At 35.8% G+C, this 18771-nt stretch overlaps 3 protein-coding genes across 3 annotated transcripts; 2 read left to right on the top strand and 1 right to left on the bottom strand.

Annotated features, from left to right (window-relative positions):
* The first annotated feature begins 767 nt into the window (after window positions 1-767).
* Window positions 768-2432, top strand: LOC110793933 (probable transcription factor At1g61730). Its single transcript, XM_021998872.2, has one exon. It carries the CDS (start codon window positions 928-930, stop codon window positions 2143-2145), a length of 1218 nt encoding a protein of 405 aa, XP_021854564.1. The 5' UTR covers window positions 768-927; the 3' UTR covers window positions 2146-2432.
* A 140-nt stretch (window positions 2433-2572) lies between these two features.
* LOC110793942 (TLC domain-containing protein At5g14285-like) lies at window positions 2573-6227 on the top strand. The gene has a single exon (XM_021998880.2). It carries the CDS (start codon window positions 4630-4632, stop codon window positions 5410-5412), a length of 783 nt encoding a protein of 260 aa, XP_021854572.2. The 5' UTR covers window positions 2573-4629; the 3' UTR covers window positions 5413-6227.
* A 5908-nt stretch (window positions 6228-12135) lies between these two features.
* On the bottom strand, window positions 12136-18762 carry LOC110793923 (uncharacterized). The gene is made up of 16 exons (XM_021998864.2): window positions 18584-18762; window positions 18422-18497; window positions 17330-17461; window positions 16348-16708; window positions 16167-16262; window positions 15998-16077; window positions 15739-15814; window positions 15485-15661; window positions 14689-14793; window positions 14487-14582; window positions 14288-14380; window positions 14166-14201; window positions 14030-14071; window positions 13476-13597; window positions 13237-13363; window positions 12136-12485 (listed from the first exon to the last, which is right to left on the bottom strand). Exons 1-16 carry the CDS (start codon window positions 18654-18656, stop codon window positions 12327-12329), a joined length of 1851 nt encoding a protein of 616 aa, XP_021854556.1. The 5' UTR covers window positions 18657-18762; the 3' UTR covers window positions 12136-12326.
* Between the last annotated feature and the right edge of the window lie 9 nt (window positions 18763-18771).

The following is an 18771-nucleotide window of genomic DNA, read 5'->3' as shown; positions in this document are numbered from 1 at the left end:
CAAACTTTTTCGCTGTTGAATGTCACTCAACAATCCGTGTTCGACTTTTATTCCAAAAACGCTTTAACCTAGTTTCATTATTAATCTTTCAGAAATCAAAATTGAAAATCGGTCAATTAGGTTAACCCCGAGACCCCCTCCCATACACGAAATCATGTAGCACTTTAGCACAAGTTAGGTAGTGCTAGACCTGTCAAACGGGTGGGTCTGGTCGGGTTGTAAAAAATTACTTTTGGGTTCGGGTTGAATCGGGTCGGTCACTTTCAGGTTCGGGTTTACAAATGCTTGTTCAAGACCCAGAACTTTCGGGTTCGGGTCGACCCAACGGGTTGAGAGATTTTAAAACGCGCATTATATTTTCGTTAATTTAGGTGATATATATACAAAATATTAGCACAAATTAACAAATTTTCTACGAAAGTTTATATTTAGTCAAATTCAACCATAAAATGGCGTATAAAACAAATTAAAATCATATTACACACAACAATAGTAAAAGTAACGTGTCTATTATGCTTAAATTTTCTCATAATCTCATTAATTACTATAAATCCAATGATTTTCAATCGGTCGGGTCCAAAACGGGTTCGGTCGGATTTTGACCCATTCCTTTTCGGATTGCTCGGGTTCGTATAAAACGAATTACGGGTCACAAAATCTTGTTTAGGATCCAGTGGCAGTATTTTCGGGTCAGGTTCGGGTCGGTTTTCGGATCGGGTCGATTTTTGACAGCTCTAGGTAGTGCCGTCCTTCTCCCTATTCACGCCAATCACCCCGCACATCGCATCCCAATCCCGCAATAACGCCGCACACTCGTTCGTACTTCGTAGCATAAGTACTTCGCAGTTCACTGCATAACTCCTTACCTCTTAGATACTTAGATCTAACTATCTAACTTCCCTTCTCTCTCTCTCTGTCTCTCAAATAATGGCACGCAGCAAAACCCAAAAACCCTTAACAGAGGACCCACCGGAGGCGGACTCCTCCGAAGAGGTCACCGGCTCTTCTTCCTCCGGCGAAGAAGGCGAAGAACCCGAGGAAGAAGTCTCCAACACTGGTTCCTCCTCCGGCGAAGAGGAGGAAGAAGAAACCCCATCAACCCCTGTACCACCGCCTTCCTTCAAGAAAATCCCTCTTTCCGCCGCCGCCACTAAGAGACCCCTCTCCGAGGATGACTTCGACGATGATACCAGCGACGATTCACCGTTGCACACCTTAAAGTCTGCCTCAAAGCCCGCCATTGAAACCCCTTCTAAGCCCAGATCTAAGTCTACCGTCGCCGCCGAGAAACGCCCATCGGAGACAGAACTCAAGACGTCTTCTAAAAAACCGAGAAAAGAGAAATTAGTAAGTGGGGCCGCCCCTGCTGCTGCTGCTTCCCCTGTCGTTCACGAAGAGGCTTCAAAGAAGCTGTTTCAGAGGGTGTTTAGTGAAGGCGATGAAATTGAGATTCTGAAAGGTATGATTGAATATAGGGCTAAAAGAGGGGCTGACCCTATGGTTGAAATTGATGATTTTTATGGGTTTGTGAAAAAATCTGTGCATGTTGATGTTAATAAAGGTCAAATTGTTGATAAAGTCCGTAGGCTTAAAAAGAAGTTCTTTAATGCTAAGAAGAAGAAGCTCAATAACCCTCATGAAATTCATGCTTTTGAATTGTCTAAAAAGATTTGGGATATTAATGGAGGTGATGATGTTATGGAGGATGACAAGATAAACAATGTGACTATTGCTGAATATAATAACAATCACAACAATAATGTTGGGTCGAAACCGAACTCCAAACCTAGGGTTCTGAAGCTTAAAACCAAAGTTGGTGTTGGTGTTGGTGGTGGCGGTGGTGGTGGTGGTATTAGTAGTGGTAATGGGGTTGTTGTTATGGAGGATAACGAGGGCGAAAAGGGTGGTGGAAAGGTGTCTGACATTGTTGAGAAAGATGTTGAGTTTGAGGTTGGAGAAGCTGTAGCTTGGGAGAAGTTGAGGAAGAGAGGTTTGACAATGATGGGAGCGAAGGCGAGGGCCGAGATTGATGAGATGTGGGAGAAGGTAGCAATGAAGCAAGCTGAGGCGAAGATCATGCGTTCTGAAGTTGAACGAGAAGAGACTAGGAGGATTATGGAAGCTCTTAGGTCTGGTAAGAATTAGGTGTTGCATTGAAGAAGTTCGATGTGGACCGAGTTTTGTGAAGGTTGGATTGGAACAATGCGGCAGGTAGATTGAATTATGTTTCTATGGTTTAGTGTTTTTCAAGTTTGAAGAAGATTGGATAGAGATGATTCTTGTCTAATTGAGCCGGCTTTTTATGTTTTAAGATGTTTGTAGGTACAGTGAGGGCTTTGGTTGTGTTTAGCTATTGTTAAATTCTTATGGTATGGAATGATTAATGCTAGTTCTGTTATTCTAATGCTATGTTATGCTTATTGTTCTTGCTATTTCTGTGTTTTTCTATTTTGCAAGTGTTGATTATGATTTATGCTTCTACTACTTGTGTGTAGTGTCCTAATGTCCTTCGTCGTAGATGAATGAATACATATAGTATAAGCTAATGCTGTTGCTCTTTGTTGTATTGGTTAAGGATATAACTTAGGGGGTGTGTGGTTAGGAGAGGTTTGAGAGAAAAAGAGCTTTTTGGAGTGAATTTAGAGGTTTCACTTTAGAAAAATCTAATTGGAAGTGTTGATTATGCTTCTACTACTTGTGTGTAGTGTCCTAATGTCCTTCGCCGTAGATGAATGAATACATGTAGTGTAAGCTAATGCTGTTGCTTTCTGTTATATTGGTTAGGATATAACTTAAGGTTTTCAGACTGCCTGTTTCATCTGTTTGGACTCTTAGAATATTTTTACCTAGAGTGTGGCATTATGGTTATGTAAAGATGGTTGTGGGTCGGGCTGAGCCACGGGCCATGGGCCTAAGCTGTTGGGCCCAAGCCACGCCCACTATGCATCGTGCCGGGCTGGCTGAGATGTGGGAGAAGGTAGAAATGAAGCAAGCCGAGGCGAAGATCTTGCGTTCTGAAGTTGAACAAGAAGAGACTAGGAGGATTATGAATCTTAGGTCTGGTAAGAATTAGGTGTTGCATTGAAGAAGTTCGATGTGGACCGAGTTTTGTGAAGGTTATTGGAACAATGCGGCAGGTAGATTGAATTATTGGAACAATGTGAGTTCTATGGTTTAGTATTTTCAAGTTTGAAGAAGATTGGATAGAGATTCTTGTCTAATTAAGCCTTTTAGGATGTACATCCCTTTTAAGTGGCTTTTTATGTTTAAGATGTTTTTAGGTACAGTGAGGTGCTTTGGTTGTGTTTTAGGTATTGTTAAATTCTTATGGTATGGAATGCTTAATGCTAGTTCTGTTAATCTAATGCTTATTGTTCTTGCTGTTGTTTCTAATGCTTATTGTTCTTGCTGTTGTTTCTGTGTTTTTCTATTTTGCGAGTGTTGATTTTGCTTCTACTAACTTGTGTGTAGTGTCCTAATGTCCTTCACCGTAGAGGCGTAGATGAATGAATACATGTAGTATATAAGCTAATGATGTAGCTGTCTGTTGTATTGGTGTGGATTATAACTTAAGGTTTTCAGATATTAGCGTTTCAGACTGCCTGTTGCGCCTGTTTGGACCCTTGTAAGATTTTTGCCTAGAGTGTGGCATTATGGTTATGTACTTATGTAAAGATGGATTCAGGCCGGGCTTCGGGGCGATCCCAAGCCATGTCCACTATGCATCATGCTGGGCCAGGCTGAAAAGTTCAAAACATGGCCCAGGCCTGGCCCAAGCCCGTGGGCTGTCGGGCTATTGTGTCTAAGCCAAATTTTACTAAATATAGCGTGCCTTGTCGTGCTTTTTCCCAAAAATGCGGCCCATTGCCCACAACTATGTGCTTGTCCGGGCCGGGTTTTCTCCATGTGTCTCTTCGTATAAAGAGGGATGTTTTCCTATTTTGTTCAAAAGTTTCTTGATCTGTAACAATGCCTCCAAGCCGATAAACTAAAGAAAGATAAGTTCAGTTTAACAGGTACGAGTTCAGACTTCAGATCATAACCACTCTGTATAATTATGTCCAGAGTTCAATTCAAGACGAATCTAAGTATCCAACTAGGTTAATTTAAAGAATATTCTCTTTTAAAGTAATAATAATCTAAGTAATCCTAACCAAATTATACAAGTAATTCTCTTAATTATGTAAGATAAACCATGAAGAGCATATCGAGAATCTTCACAGAGCAACATATAACTGGTTGTACATAAAAAATTGTCGCGAATATCCATCAATACAAGAAACCAACAAAATATCCAAAGGTGTTCACTTGACGCAATCACAGTAAGAAGCCAATCTGGAACTCTTTGATTTATTCTAAAACGATTCTCAGAATCTGACTTTTTATGCGCAACATTACACAATTTACAATTCTTTGTCACATCTAATCTTTACACTATTTCGACCTTTTAACAATTTTAAATGCTTAAACAACACCCCCAAAAGTCAAATATATCAGCAGCAGTCCCTTTTATCATAATCTAATCATTATCCCTATCTTAATCATCTTCAAAATTTTCTATCTTTTATATTCATAATTCTCTCCTCTCAAATTATTCAAGTTTTTAATCCTTAATCACTTCCTGTTTTAATGGATATCGCGGCTCAATTATCCTCTTATTATGATCATGATACCCTTAAACTTCCTCAGTTTTTCCTGTTTTTTTCATTCATCTATGTTTCTGCACATAAAATCTTCGAGAATTGGGGTCCTAAGCATCGTTATGATGCATGTAGTTGCTTATTATCATTCTTTCATGGAACCCCATCAGTTATTCTAGCAGTTTTTGCTCTGTTTCTGGTAAAAAACACAGAAAAAAACCAGGAAATCCCAACAGTTTTTGCTTCAGAAAACACCCCATTTCAGAACTTAGTACTCGAATTCAGCACAAGTTATTTCATAATGGATCTTCTTCATTACTTCATCTTTAACCCACATGATGTTCTCTTTATTGCTCATCATTTGGCAACTCTGTTTACGCTTCTAACTTGCAGGTTTATGGTCAATCATGGTGCTTTTGCTATCCTGGTAATCTTGGTTCTTGCAGAGGTGACTAGTCCACTGCAGAATGTATGGTCTTTAGCAAGGTTACGAAAGAGTGATTTTCGTGCAGCGAAAAAAGTGTATGATTTCTTATCACCAGGGTTTTACACATTCTATACTGCTGTTAGAGGTGTGTTTGCACCTCTGTTTGTGATCAAGATGGGGTTTGTATACGCTAGTGGCGCGGCAAATAGCGTGATTCCGAGATGGGTTTGGGGTTCTTGGATGCTGCTAACTGTTTCTGGTATCTTTGCTAGCTTGTTGTGGATTTTGAGCCACTGGATTGAGTTTTACAAAGATAAGTTTTGCAAGAAAGAGAAGTTGAAATGATGTACACTTTATATGGTTATTATGGCTTGTGTTAGTAGCAAGTATGTGCAATGATGTTTGGCCGGTGCAACCAATGAGGTCTTGGCTTAGTGGTAAAGACTGGTGGGCTTGTGTATGATAGGAATTATGGTTTGTCTTAGTAGCAAGTATATGCAATGATGTTTGGCCGGTGCAACCAATGAGGTCTTGGCTTAGTGGTAAAGACTGGTGGCTTGTGTATGATAGGAATTATGGTTTGTCTTAGTAGCAAATATGTGCAATGATGTTTGGCCGGTGCAACCAATGAGGTCTTGGCTTAGTGGTAACGACTGGTGGCCTTGTGTATGAAAGGTATTATGGTTTGTCCTAGCAAGTATGTGCAATGATCTTTGGCCGGTGCAACCAATGAGGTATTGGCTTAGTGGTAACGACTGGTGGCTTGTGTATGATATGTATTATGGCTTGTGTTAGTAGCAAGTATGTGCAATGATCTTTGGCCGGTGCAACCAATGGGGTCTTGGCTTAATGGTAAAGACTGGTGATTTGTATATGATAGGTAATAGGGTTGAATCCCTCCTCTCCCGTTTGTAATTTGTAACATCCTTGTTGTTGTTTATTCGCATCCAAAAAAGAACTTTGGCTTGTGCAGGATTCCGGCTCGATAGGGCCTTCACCTTACCTACTTCAAGAAAAAAAAAATTGTATAATGATCTTGGGGTGAGTGTTGACTAGTGCTTGTAGTTTTTCAGGTTGGATTACTGCATCTGTGAATTTGTAAAATGTAATTAATTTATTTTGTAGTTTATGAATAAAGAGTTTGTAAAGATTTGTATTAAGTTTTGTTCTGAAACTGCCAAAATGTTCTTCGAATTCACTACTACTCCGTATACATTATGATTAGCTATTATATTTCATTTGTTTCTAAATAGATGCAATTAACATCATGCTTTTCGTTACAGGAATTTCACCAAATTTAACCATAATACCAGTGTTTTTTTTTTTTTTTTTTTGAGGGATATAAGACCATAATTATCAAACACCTTGGTTTGGTGTTTAGGAGAGATAAATGAATAAAAAAATAATAAAAGAGGTAGAGAGATGAGTGAGAAAGTTAGAGAGAGAATGAAACCAAAAAAAATTGGTGTTTATGAACACCAAATGGAAAAACAAAATATTGCTTGGAGAGATTGACATGTGTCATATGGAGACCAAAATTATTGGTTTTCTATATTTATTTTTAAAATTGCAATGTGATTTATGACATAGATTTGTTGTGTTAAAAATACATACCTTTTGCAAATTTACAATGCCCATAAAATAAATAAATTACAACTCATTTTTTTTAATAAATGTCTTTATTTTTTTTATGCTCTATAAATAAACACCAATATTGATCTACTTTAGATCACAAAAAAAATCTTCATTTTCTTCTCTCTTGTTTAATTTTTGTTGTTGTTAACAAAAACTTAAACAATGGATAACAACTCATTTTTTACGAGAAATAACAATCCTCAATGTAGACAAACTAGTGATTGATTAATTATAGGTTAGAGTATGCAAGACCACTTATTTAAGGGTTGTAATGATCGAGTTTTAGGTAACAAGTTAAGTTAATTTATTACTAATATCATTGTTATTTTGGTGTTTGATAAATATTGTTAAATGTTGATTATATACTTATCCCTAATAATATCATTGGTAGGCATATCTATTTGACCTAATTCATGTGTACATTTATCAAAACAATTACTCCGTAAATAATTTGATTATATACTTATCCATAATAATATCATTGGTAGGCCTTTAACATTGTTATTATATTCCTCAAATTATTTTTAAAGAGGATAGACAGTTGTCTACTCTATTTAAATATGAAAATATTTGTCCATTATATTTGATATAAAAATTATCCGTATAAGAGTATATTTTTAGGGACAAATTTGAATTCCGTAATCCATAAAGATTAAATAAATGAAATGCTGAATAAGTAATTGAATTGACCTTGTAAACTCAGTTGGTTGAGAAATACAACTCACACCATCTCTCTTTCTCTGAAATTCATCTCATAATTGTACTGAGAACATAATGTAATAATGAGACCTTGTAAACTCACTTGGTTGAGGGGAGCTCATACACTTAACCCCATGATAGGTCTAGTCACCATACCCTGCAATGGGCAATGGACATGTCAGTAATTGAATTTTCCATTTGGGGAGAACCAGTAAATGTAGAAGCGAAACAATTTAGTGAATACCGCCATTAACACCCTTTTGTGCGCGATATGTTTTCACCAAAATTCCCCCCAAAATCTGCCGCCCAACAGTTCAATTCCTTAAAAAAAATTAAAAAAAGGAATTCTATTGTTTTCATCCTAACCTCCATTATCGTTACAATCGGATGCTTGACAAGGTAAATTTGTCATCATCTTATAAATCTTTTTTGTTTGTTAATCTTTCAAAGTGTATTCATAATTTCTTATTTTTTTCTTTTTAAAAACAAAAAATTGCATAGATTTTTAAAACCATATCCTACAATCAAACTACTGAACTTCAAAATCACCATCGATCGGAATTTTTCCATGAAAGTATATTTGGAAAAAACTCGCGAAATACAGATTGAGAGAATCTGACTCCTGCTACATAGATATCATCGACATACAATATGCATCGAACTTCGATTACATCGAAACACAATCATGGTGGATTTCAAATATGGTGTTCAACACAAATATAAGCAACATTTTATACAACCAAGTACAGGGAAGCAAGAATCGGAAAACTACATACCACTAAGCTTACCGAATGCGAAACAGAATCATAAAAATAAAAAATAAAAACGAGATCAAATATTTTATGGAACCCTCGGTTTCATCGACATTTCAGAGAATAAAATCTTTTTTCTTTTATTTTTTTGGAAATATTTTGAATTTCAAATTCAAAATGACCTTCAAATTTTTTGAGATGAGGTGGATGTGACTAGGATCTGACTAAGCACATATACCCAATAAGGTGCAGGGGTATGGTGACTCAACCTACCCCGGATAAGTGTAGGTTTGGCGCTTGGTTGAGAAATACAACTAATACCATCTTTCTTTCTCTAAAATTCATCTCATAATTGTGCTGAGAAATACAACTCATACCATTTCTCTCTTTCTTTGAAATAAAACTAGTTTAGTACCTGTGCAACGCACGATTATTACTACTCCGTAAATATTTTTATGTAATACTTTTAATAATTTAATAACCATTTACAGAAAAGTTAATAAAATAAAATATATTTCGTAAACGAGTTCATCAACACCAATTGATTTAATTTTTCCTAAATAAATAATTAAAAAAAATTAATTTTTTTCAGACATTTTAACACACAAATAAGATTATTATTTCAGTCAAAATAAGTTTGTTTTTCAAATAAAATAAGTTGAGATAATATAAGTTTAGAAAAAATAAGTCGAATAAAACAAAGCCTTAAGTTAACTAAATTTATCTAAATTTATATTCTTTGAAATAAGTGTACTCATATTTATTTTCAATATAAGGAAACAATTTGCCAATTTTTTTTTTTTTTAATTTTAGTTCTTTATAAAAAGTTTTTCAGATGATATCCTAATTAATTATAATTTTGTGGATTAATTAGACATTTAATGATGCAGACAATCCGTACGGACTTTGCAGATCATTGCTTTCCCAAGAAGTCTCAGGATATTTCGTTGAGGGTCGATTCCAAGATCTGGAGGGTATCATTCAATCGTAGGAATGTGCAGTGCACATTGAAAAAGGGGTGGGCGCAGTTTGTGCTTGAAAATAACTTAGAAACAGAAGATTATTGTGTTCTGGAACTGACAGATACAGGGACAACCCAGCAAACACTAATCTTGGACGTTCACATATTTCGAGCTGTTAAAGAAATCGTTCCTTTGAAAGTAGTTCTGCCTTCATAAGTTCATAGGCTCATAGCCCAACAAATGTATTAGTCAAAGGGTTTCTTAGCCAGTTTAACAACTAATGTTTTCCAATAAAAGGTAGCAAATCACTTAATTTCAGCCATTTCCAATAATGTATATGTACTACTTCGCTAGTTGCTTCCTTTGCTGGAGTGCTTAGGTCCAATGTTGAGTAGGTCTAGCAGAAAGTATTCGAGTACTAAACCTCCTTCACTACCAAAGGTGAAAGGTTAAGAATAATCAGTGGTTGGATGTTTTAACAGATTAGCTAGAGTACTTTTTGATTAGTTTTGATTTTCTAATTGAAAAATAAAAGAAAAATAATATTTTCACTCATTTTCTCTTACTTTATTTATTTTTTTCTTACACTCATCCACATTTTTACATATTTATATTACTTTATTCATATTTTATTATATTCAATAAATTTTTCTACTTTTATCTTAATATTTATGCAAATAGTAACTGTAAAGATCTTTATGAAACGTAGGTAGTACTACGTACTAGCATTCTGGCCGGAAGAGAACAATGGCGGGCCTATCTTTGGGTCTGAAGGTAGAGATTGCACTGGACCCAGATGGTCCGTTCCCATGGCCCAACACAAAAATACACGACAGGGGCACGAAAAAACATTGTCAGCAAGGCACGGATTTGTGAATTTTTATTGGGCCGCATATTTTTGGAAAAGGCATAGCAAGGCACGTTATGAGCCCGACACGATATTACAAGTAGATTGAGTGAAAATTAAGCATGTAATACGACAATAAAACACGTAGGCTTGTACTGTATCTATGTTGCTTTTGAAAATTTTATCACGATATTGACCAATGACGGCCCTAAATTTTATTGGCCTTAGGCCAAACTTCTAAAACCATAATTATCAAACATCTTGATTTGGTGTTTAGGAGAGATAAGTGAATAAAAAAATAATAAATTAGATAGAGAGATGAGTGAGAAAGTTAGAGAGAGAATGAAACCAACAAAAAAATTGGTGTTCATGAACACCAAATGGAAAACCAAAATATTGCTTGGAGAGATTGACATGTGTCATATAGGGACCAAAATTATTGGTTTCTATTAAAAAAAATAAAAAAATTGCAATGTGATTTATGATATAGATTTGTTGTGTTAAAAATACATAACTATTGCAAATTTACAATGCCCAGAAAATAAATATTACAACTAAAATAAAATAAAACTATAAATGTCTTTATTTTTTTATGCTCTATAAATAGACACTAATATTGATCCACTTTCATTTTCTTCTTTCTCGCTTACTTTTTTTTTTTTGTTAACAAAAACTTAAACAATGGATAACAACTCATTTTCTATGATAAAATAACAATCCTCCATGTAGACAAACTAGTGATTGATTAATTATATGTTAGAGTATGCAACAACACTTGTTTTAGGGTTGTAATGATCGAGTTTTTAGGTAAAAAGTTAAGTTTATTACTGATATAAATTATATACCTTAACAAGTGAAGTTTTACTTAGTTTAATTTTTAACTATTTTTTAATTAAATTTTATTAGCCGATTATAAAATTTAATTAATAAACAATTAATATGTCACTAACTTAATTAACAACAATTAATTAATTATGCCACTAATAATTTGATTATATACTTATCCATAACAATATCATGAAACATAAATGTAGGTGGGGTATGGATGATGTAGGAGAGAGATGATATTTATGTTGTTTGATAAATGTTGTTAAATGTTGAGTTTGATGTTGGGGAGAGAGAAATGGAAAAATATTACTCCATCCGTCTCTTTTTGTTCTTTACGTTTTCCTTTTTGGGTATTTCAAAATGTTCTTTACATTTCCTATTATATTATCACATAAATGACAAAGTATCTATTACTATATACTAAAAGAGACACCAGGAATGACACGTGTCAATTCCTGGTGCGATTTTTTCCCACCAAAAACCACTTTCCCAAAAAATGTATCTGTTTTATTTTATTTTTATTCTCTACCTTTTTTATAAACTATTTATGTATGGAAACAAAATTTAGTTTATAAATTATGGCAATAATAGATACGATGTAATAATAATTATTCTAAATTGGTAATATTTTAGTCAAAGCGCTATATTAATAATGGAAAATATATCACTCAATATTTTGGTCAAATTACCATATTAGCATTTTAAATATGCATATTAGATGAATAAATTTAAACGAGTATGTTAAAAATGTTATAACTATGCAGTAGTTTTGAAGATATCCAGTTAAATATTTTGTGAAAAAAATAATATGAAAAACCTAGTGCTATTTAAGCAAACTGGAATGGATCGAGGAACTAAAAACGTTCCCAATACCGATAGCTTTAAAACAAGCAAGGGCAGAGCTACCGCGAAAGCCGTTGCGCTAACGATAATCAAAATCCGTGCGTGCACGGGATCTAATTTAGTTATATCAAAATTTGTGTCCAATTATTATTTTAACCAATTAAATTCATTGGGTCATTTAATCTTTCACACTTTTCCATCTCGATGCAAATTAATTAATCGTTAAAACACGTGAAAAATACCAAACGTAAAAAACAAAAAGAGAAGGAGGGAGTATATTTTATTAGGTTGAAGACCAAAATCAAGGTGTTTGATAACTATTCTCTAAGATCACCATTGTTTTTATTACCTTTTTAAATTTAAAATTATCGTATATGTGTTACCTTACATGATTTTTAATATTTGAAGCACGCCAGAGTTTATATATTACTTTACTTCAAAAATTATACAGAATATAAGCTAATAGCATTCCTTAAACTATCAATCTTTATTTGCCAAAAAATAAAAAATAAAATCAAATTTCATAAAAAAATCAAATATGGAGTAAGTAAATACATTATACATATAGGCTCAAATTTGGGGTTTGGACTCAAGATTTGAGTCCAATCCTGTACAAACTATTTTTGAGTCCAGTCCAATCCGACATGTTTGAATTGGACTGGGAATTGTAGTCCTACGCTCAGTTCCTACATTCTAAATTCGAAAGATTGTACCATATGCTGTCTCTGGACTTCCATGGTAGTAAAGCTCCAGAAATGTACCACCTCCTATACCCTTTGCCAGTCTCCCTGGATTCACACATAAGCATTTAACGCGCTCCTGTTCTTCAATTTCTTCATTCAGCGAAAGCACCTGTGTTTTGTCCACAAAAGTTTTTAGTTGATTTTCATATCTAAAGCATGTTCTATTCTACCTCAAACAGAAAGGTTTGGGTATACAATTAAAACACCCTTCCAGGATACCAATGGCTTCAAAAGCAGGTTTTTAATCTTGCCCCGAGTCTAAAGATGGCTGTGGGCCGGGCCGGGCAGAGACCCGACCCAACAAGAAAAAAGCTCGGCCAAGCACAAGCACGAAGTCATGGACCGGGCCTGGACCGAATTTTATGGAAAAAAAACATGACAAGGTACGACAAAGCACCACGCCAGCCCAACAGACCATGGGACTGGGCCATATTTTACTTTCCAGCCCAGTCCGACACTGCATAAAAAAAAGCCCAGCCAGGCACGAGCACGAGGTTGTGGGCCGTGGGCCGCATTTTTTCGGAAAAAGCACGACAAGGTATGGCACAACAAAACACGCTAAATTTAGTAAAATTAGGCTTAGGCACAACGGCCGGCCAATCCAGCCAGTGGGCATGGGCCCTATTTTGAACTTTTCAGCCCGACCCAATGCAGAGTAGCCCGATGTGGGCCCAGTCTATTTAGACACACGGCACGTGGGCTCGGCCCGAAGCCTGACCCAGTCAGGCTCACGACTATCTTTACCCGAGTCCAGTTCAGTAAGAAGCTCGCATGAGCAAAGAAACCAGAAAAATGAACAAGAGGAAATGAAACACCATGTGCTTACACAATGAGACATGAGAAAGGAAAGAAATTAGTACCTTTACAAAAGGAGCCAAGTCAGACGGTAGAATGAGAATATGTGGGATGGAGGAAATATTTAGAGCTTCTGGAGCAATTGAGAAGTCCAACGGAACACTCTCAGCTTGTGGATATAAAGGGTAGAAGCTATTAAAAATGGAAAAAAAACAAAACAAGGAAACAGCATGAAACAACCTATTTAAGAACAGATATTAATTCAGTAGAAAAATCTTCCAGCAAATAGAGGCTCAAAGCATGCCTGCGTTGGTTGAGAATATGCGTTGCCAATCTGCTCAAACGGCCTCCTGGGGCCGGATCCTTGGATATCTCTTCTCCACTCAGATGCTTTATGACATCCATAGAACAGCATCCCACCTTAACCTGTGATGTGAATCAACCCTAATTTCAAGTCTTGGACCCCAGTAAAAAGTTGATCAATATTTTAAAAATTACTTCTTAACCAATAGGATAGAAACATGTTAAGCATATTGTGACGAGATGGTTCAGTGCAAATAGTATGCTTAAACCTAAATCCAGAAAATCAACAGCATGCTGTACAGCAGATGCCACTCAGGTCAGCTAGTAGCCTAGTAAGGTACCTGAAGAGTGGCATCTTAGACCTGGGTTTATGACCTGTCAGAACCATTGTTCTTTGTAGTTCCACTTTGGTCAGTGATACAGAGCCAGACACGTTGGTGCAAGACAAGGCATTTCTCATTGTCGCAACAAAGCTTATGACAAAAAGGGTGTCTGAGCTTTTCTCAAAGACTTTAACGGGTGTCCAATATTTGACAGCAGACAGAAAGAACTAACCTCATTCGCATCAAATATTCCTGGATTGGTGAGACTCGTAATCTGGCATAAATAAATAAATAAAAGGAAACGGGATCATGTTTAAGTCAGAGTTTAAGGGAACTTCATGACACGTATTCTGAGAATCTTTAGTTACCTGGTCAGTCATATCAGGGTTTAAGTCAAAAGGAGGCTGCAAGAACAATGTAGGAATAAATATTAATACTCACCAAATCATGAACTCTATATATGAAGTGATGAAGTCAAAAACAAAATTACCTGAGGGAAAACATGATCATGGTTAGCGTCTCGTATAGATGGCACCAGAAGCACACGAGTGGAAGAACCCATGTATTCAACATGATCTCGCAACTGGAAAAACATGTTGACAGAGAGACATAGTTTATTATGATGCTCGTACATAATTGTTCAATTATTTTGCTTCAGAAACAATAACATTTGGCGTTAGAATAAATACCCTTCTGATGATTTCTTGATGAAATACTTCATCGAAGCTCCGGTCAAAGGTTGCTTTCTGGATCTCAGGGTGTTCAGAATCAACAAAAGGTCCCAACTGAAAAATAGGCCACATAATTTGTCACACATTTTAATCTTCTCAAGAAAGCACCAAAACACAAGAACTAAAGCTCTTTATTTTTTATAATTACTAATGCTCTTACCAATATAAGCAACTGTGGCGGCTTTCTAGTTGCATATGCAAGCAGCTCTTTCAAAGGCTCAAATAACAAGTTGTCTGTTGTTGTGAAAGGGCCTGCTGCCACAATCTTCTCGAATTCCATACAGCAAGTAAAGAAAGCTGATTTAGTGTTCAATGAGCTTGAAAAAATGAACATAATATACTAATGAAAAATCATCATATGTCTAAGTAATGAAAGGATGGTGATCAAATATTTCCAATAGTTCACATTTTTTTTCACTGTTCCTTTTGGAACATTTGGAATATACCAGTTGAAGTGTGGGATCTTCAGCCTGCCTCGTCAAGATCTATCACAAAATAACCCCCAGGATTTGGTTTTAGAAGAGCAAAGTTCTATGGAGGTGCTTGCTGCAGAGTGATTTGATGTGTTTGGTTATAGCAAAACTATATAAATTTAGAACTAAGCATTGCTTTGGTTCATATAAACTAGGAGTATGAGATTAGTCACTTGTTTTAGCTTGGTTGAATTTATATTTGGTGGATTTATTGACAGCTTGGAATGATGGCTTGTTCTCGTAAAATTTAGTTATAAACCTCAGAAGTGACACACAGTAAACTTTTATAGATTATCATAAAGGTTTTCCGTACTCAGAACGTTCTATACTCTTTATACTAAGCAAGATGTTAGAAGCAAAAATAACCAATAAAAATTGCAAAAAAGCACAGGTTTTTCATGTGAAAGGCCTGATATCTTAAAGAAAACCATAATTCTTCTGTTGCAATTATGCAACTTTTCAATCAAGTCCTAATTTTCTTACCACTGATATTTCAGCCAGTGCGGGTGATTGATGGTTGGAAAGACCCTGTTCATTCAGAGCTAATCTCTTTGCAGGATGAGGATTAAAATCAACAGATGGTAGCAGCGGAATAGCATCCACTAATTTCGAAGCCACTAAGCAATGACCACTGGGATTGGTTCCAATAACACCCACCACCTAAAAAACAATTACATCAGTTAACAATATCCAAAATATATGTTAAAACATATATCATAACATTTTCCGAACAATACCTGCCCTGGAAAAATGGAATATTGGTTCACTTTTTTTAATTCGAGGCGTACATGTTCTCCTCCTGAATGCTCAACACTGGCAGAAAGATATAACAGCAAAAAAGGTGGAGTTAAAATCTAAACTGTATTCTGGCTGCGAAAATCTACATGAACTCACAGCAAATTATATGATTAAATTGGACGCATCTTAAAGTTCTCTTTCCCGCTTGCTTTTAACTTTTAAGCTTTAGTATGACAATAAAGAGAATATAAAACTTACCTGCTTTGTAATAAGACTGAATTCTCATTCAGGCGGCCTTCTCCCTCACAGCAGATCATTCCAACAGCAAACATGCTTTTCTGATAAATAATCCGAAGAGATGAGTAGATGTTCGTGGGACTGCAGAATAAAGAAATATAGATGAAGGTATCTTAAGAGGCTACAATACCTGAGAGGCTGTTGTAGGATCTACAGGTTCTTCATATTGTCCAGAAGCAAGAAATGCTGATGTATGTTTATTGATGCGATCCACAAGAGAATTAAACTGCATTACCAAATAACAATGATTTGAGTTTGATCTAGTAGAATGGTTGTGTAAATATTCCACTTCCGAAAGAAGCATCAAATACCCTGTCTTCAATTCTATCATACATAAATCTGCAACCAGGTTCTGGCTTGGATCCTTGAATCACTAATGAGCACCTATTCTTTGGTTGAGCCCTTCGAATAATTTCATCTCCCATATCTTCATCTTCAGATTCTTTGTTTCCACTTTCTCCAATAGGTTGAGTCCTGGTCTGGAACTGAACCGCAAATTTATTGGTTCTCTGTCCAAAGGGTGTCATAATGCTGGACTGCTTACTGGTTGAGAGGGGGCTTCCATTTGTTCCATTCCTTGAATCACCTAACTCTTCATATTGAGCTGTGGGTCTGTCAGTAGGGGTGTCTAGAATACCCTCTTTTGTATCTTCTGGTTCATAGTTCAAGAGCCTGCATAAAAGACTTGGCCTCAATATTGTACTCATAAACGGAAGTATTATGCCCATGAAATAAGGTTCAAGAACTTGAAAGACGAATAATCCACAAATCTAGATACTTTACTTTCACATCGTTCACTTTAGCAGCAATCTAAAAGTTCCTGGAATACCATAAACATGTGTTACTTTCAAATAATATGAATTTTGAAGAGATATTCGAGTGACCATTGGTGTCTGTAAACTGTCATACAGATTAGAGAAGGGATTGACCTATACCACACGAGGCAACTAGGTCAGCTTTGATCTCATTAATATGTGCGTAAAATTTCTGGTACGCATTAGAATATTATCCACTTTCAAACAATTAGTATGAATTTGGAAGATACATTCAAGTGACCATGACTGTAAACTGTAAAGTAAACAACAGTCATACAAGATTAGAATATGCATTGATATGTTCAACATGAGGCAACTAGGTGAGCCATGACCCAAGTCATGTGTACATTTATCAAAACAAATGGACAAAAGTAGAAACCATTTGATGCACATACAACTTGGAAGAAAAGGTATAGCAAAATAAACTTCACAAAAAAAGCTGGTATAATATACACATAGATATTGTACGGATACTCACATATCTACATCACGAATGGAATATGCATGCAAACCAGGCTCCTCCTTTATAAATGCTTCTTTCTGCTCATTTTGTAGGTGCAACACAAATCCATTCATTTCACCATTATGCACTGTAGACTCATTCAATTGCCTGAGACACATCATTTTAGTCAGACAGGGCTACAAGATATACAGACTTTACAAAAGAAAACGGTGTAAACTGTAAAATACAAATAGCCAACCACGTTCTCTTTTACGGAGTATTTCTTAATCAAATGAAGAAGTCCAAACATCAATCCATCAAAATAACAAACCTATTAACACGAGCTTAAATGGTTACTACTCCCTTAACCCTGATATCGAGGTCAAGAGTTTGATTACTACCTACCACAAGTCCACGACACTAATCCTATCAAGTTCTATTAGTGTAAAAGGCTATACTCCACCCCCAACCCCGCCCATCCCTTAGTGAATACAAGAAATGATCAACTTATCTTGATTGCATATCTCAGTTCACCTCTTTTTTTTTCTTTTTCTTTTCCAAGTGTTACTTTGTCCTTTTCATTCATTTTTTGTAGGTTGACTTTGCATTGACTGCATAACTTTTATACTTGAGATATGCATTAAACTATAAAAACACATCTCTGAAATAACTAGGATTTCTTTTGGGCGAAACACCGCGGAAATAACAGGATTTCAGGCAGCCTAGCAGTCCTCCTTGGTCCTTATTCAACATTCAAAAGGAGAACAACACACTTGTTATACATGGTACTTGGGTTACTTTAGAAATCTCTGTGAGATCATACCCTAGGAATTTCTTTAGATAATACTCTTAGACCATGCCTAGTATCCGGAAAATTAAATTCCACAGGCATACAACTTCAGTGAACGATTGCTTTACAAGACATTTCAGTAACTAAAATTAAGCAAATCAGGTGGAATCATAACTATCGGATAATAATGAGCAAGTCTTGCATACAAAAGAGCTTAGTCACCACAAATCGGAACCAATTAATTTGGTTCTATTAGCAATATTGTGAATTTGATTGAACATATTAACTAAAAAAGCAAAATTCGAAAGTAAAACACAACAAGATTGAATTGGGATGACCTGTTAAGATAGTAAACTTCCCAGCTCGAGACTAGATCTGAAGGTGAAAGCTTGTAATCTGTACACAAAGTAAGACCTAAAACCCAAAAATAAATAAATCAGCAAAATTATGGAAAAAAAAATACCTAAAAAAAATTGGGAAGAAGAAGAGAAATTGATTACATTTGTTGAGGACTGCATCATCGGCGATGTTTATTCCATTTTTGTTGAATTCTTCTTTGATTTCAGCCTCCATTTGCTGGATTTTTTTTCGGAAATTAGGGTTTGCGAAGAAGAGGGTTTTTGGAGTTCAGCAGTGAAGAAAGAGGGGAACTGCAAATGGCGGGAAACTTCAGCGGGTAACCGGGTTA

The sequence above is a fragment of the Spinacia oleracea genome, chromosome 1 (genome assembly GCF_020520425.1).
Source record: "Spinacia oleracea cultivar Varoflay chromosome 1, BTI_SOV_V1, whole genome shotgun sequence".
Lineage (NCBI taxonomy): Eukaryota > Viridiplantae > Streptophyta > Magnoliopsida > Caryophyllales > Amaranthaceae > Spinacia > Spinacia oleracea.
Note: the sequence above shows the minus strand (reverse complement) of the source record. Positions and strands in the feature narration are given on the sequence as shown.

Excerpts from the sequence above, each read along its gene's own strand:
- LOC110793942 (XM_021998880.2), top strand. The coding sequence starts at position 4,630 with ATGGATATCGCGGCTCAATTATCCTCTTATTATGATCATGATACCCTT.
- LOC110793933 (XM_021998872.2), top strand. The coding sequence starts at position 928 with ATGGCACGCAGCAAAACCCAAAAACCCTTAACAGAGGACCCACCGGAG.
- LOC110793923 (XM_021998864.2), bottom strand. The coding sequence starts at position 18,656 with ATGGAGGCTGAAATCAAAGAAGAATTCAACAAAAATGGAATAAACATC. Across the intron at positions 15,815-15,997 it reads TCAGTCTTATTACAAAGCAG|TGTTGAGCATTCAGGAGGAG; the intron begins GTAAGTTTTATA and ends TCTTTCTGCCAG. Across the intron at positions 13,364-13,475 it reads CATATTCTCAACCAACGCAG|CTTCTACCCTTTATATCCAC; the intron begins GCATGCTTTGAG and ends CATTTTTAATAG.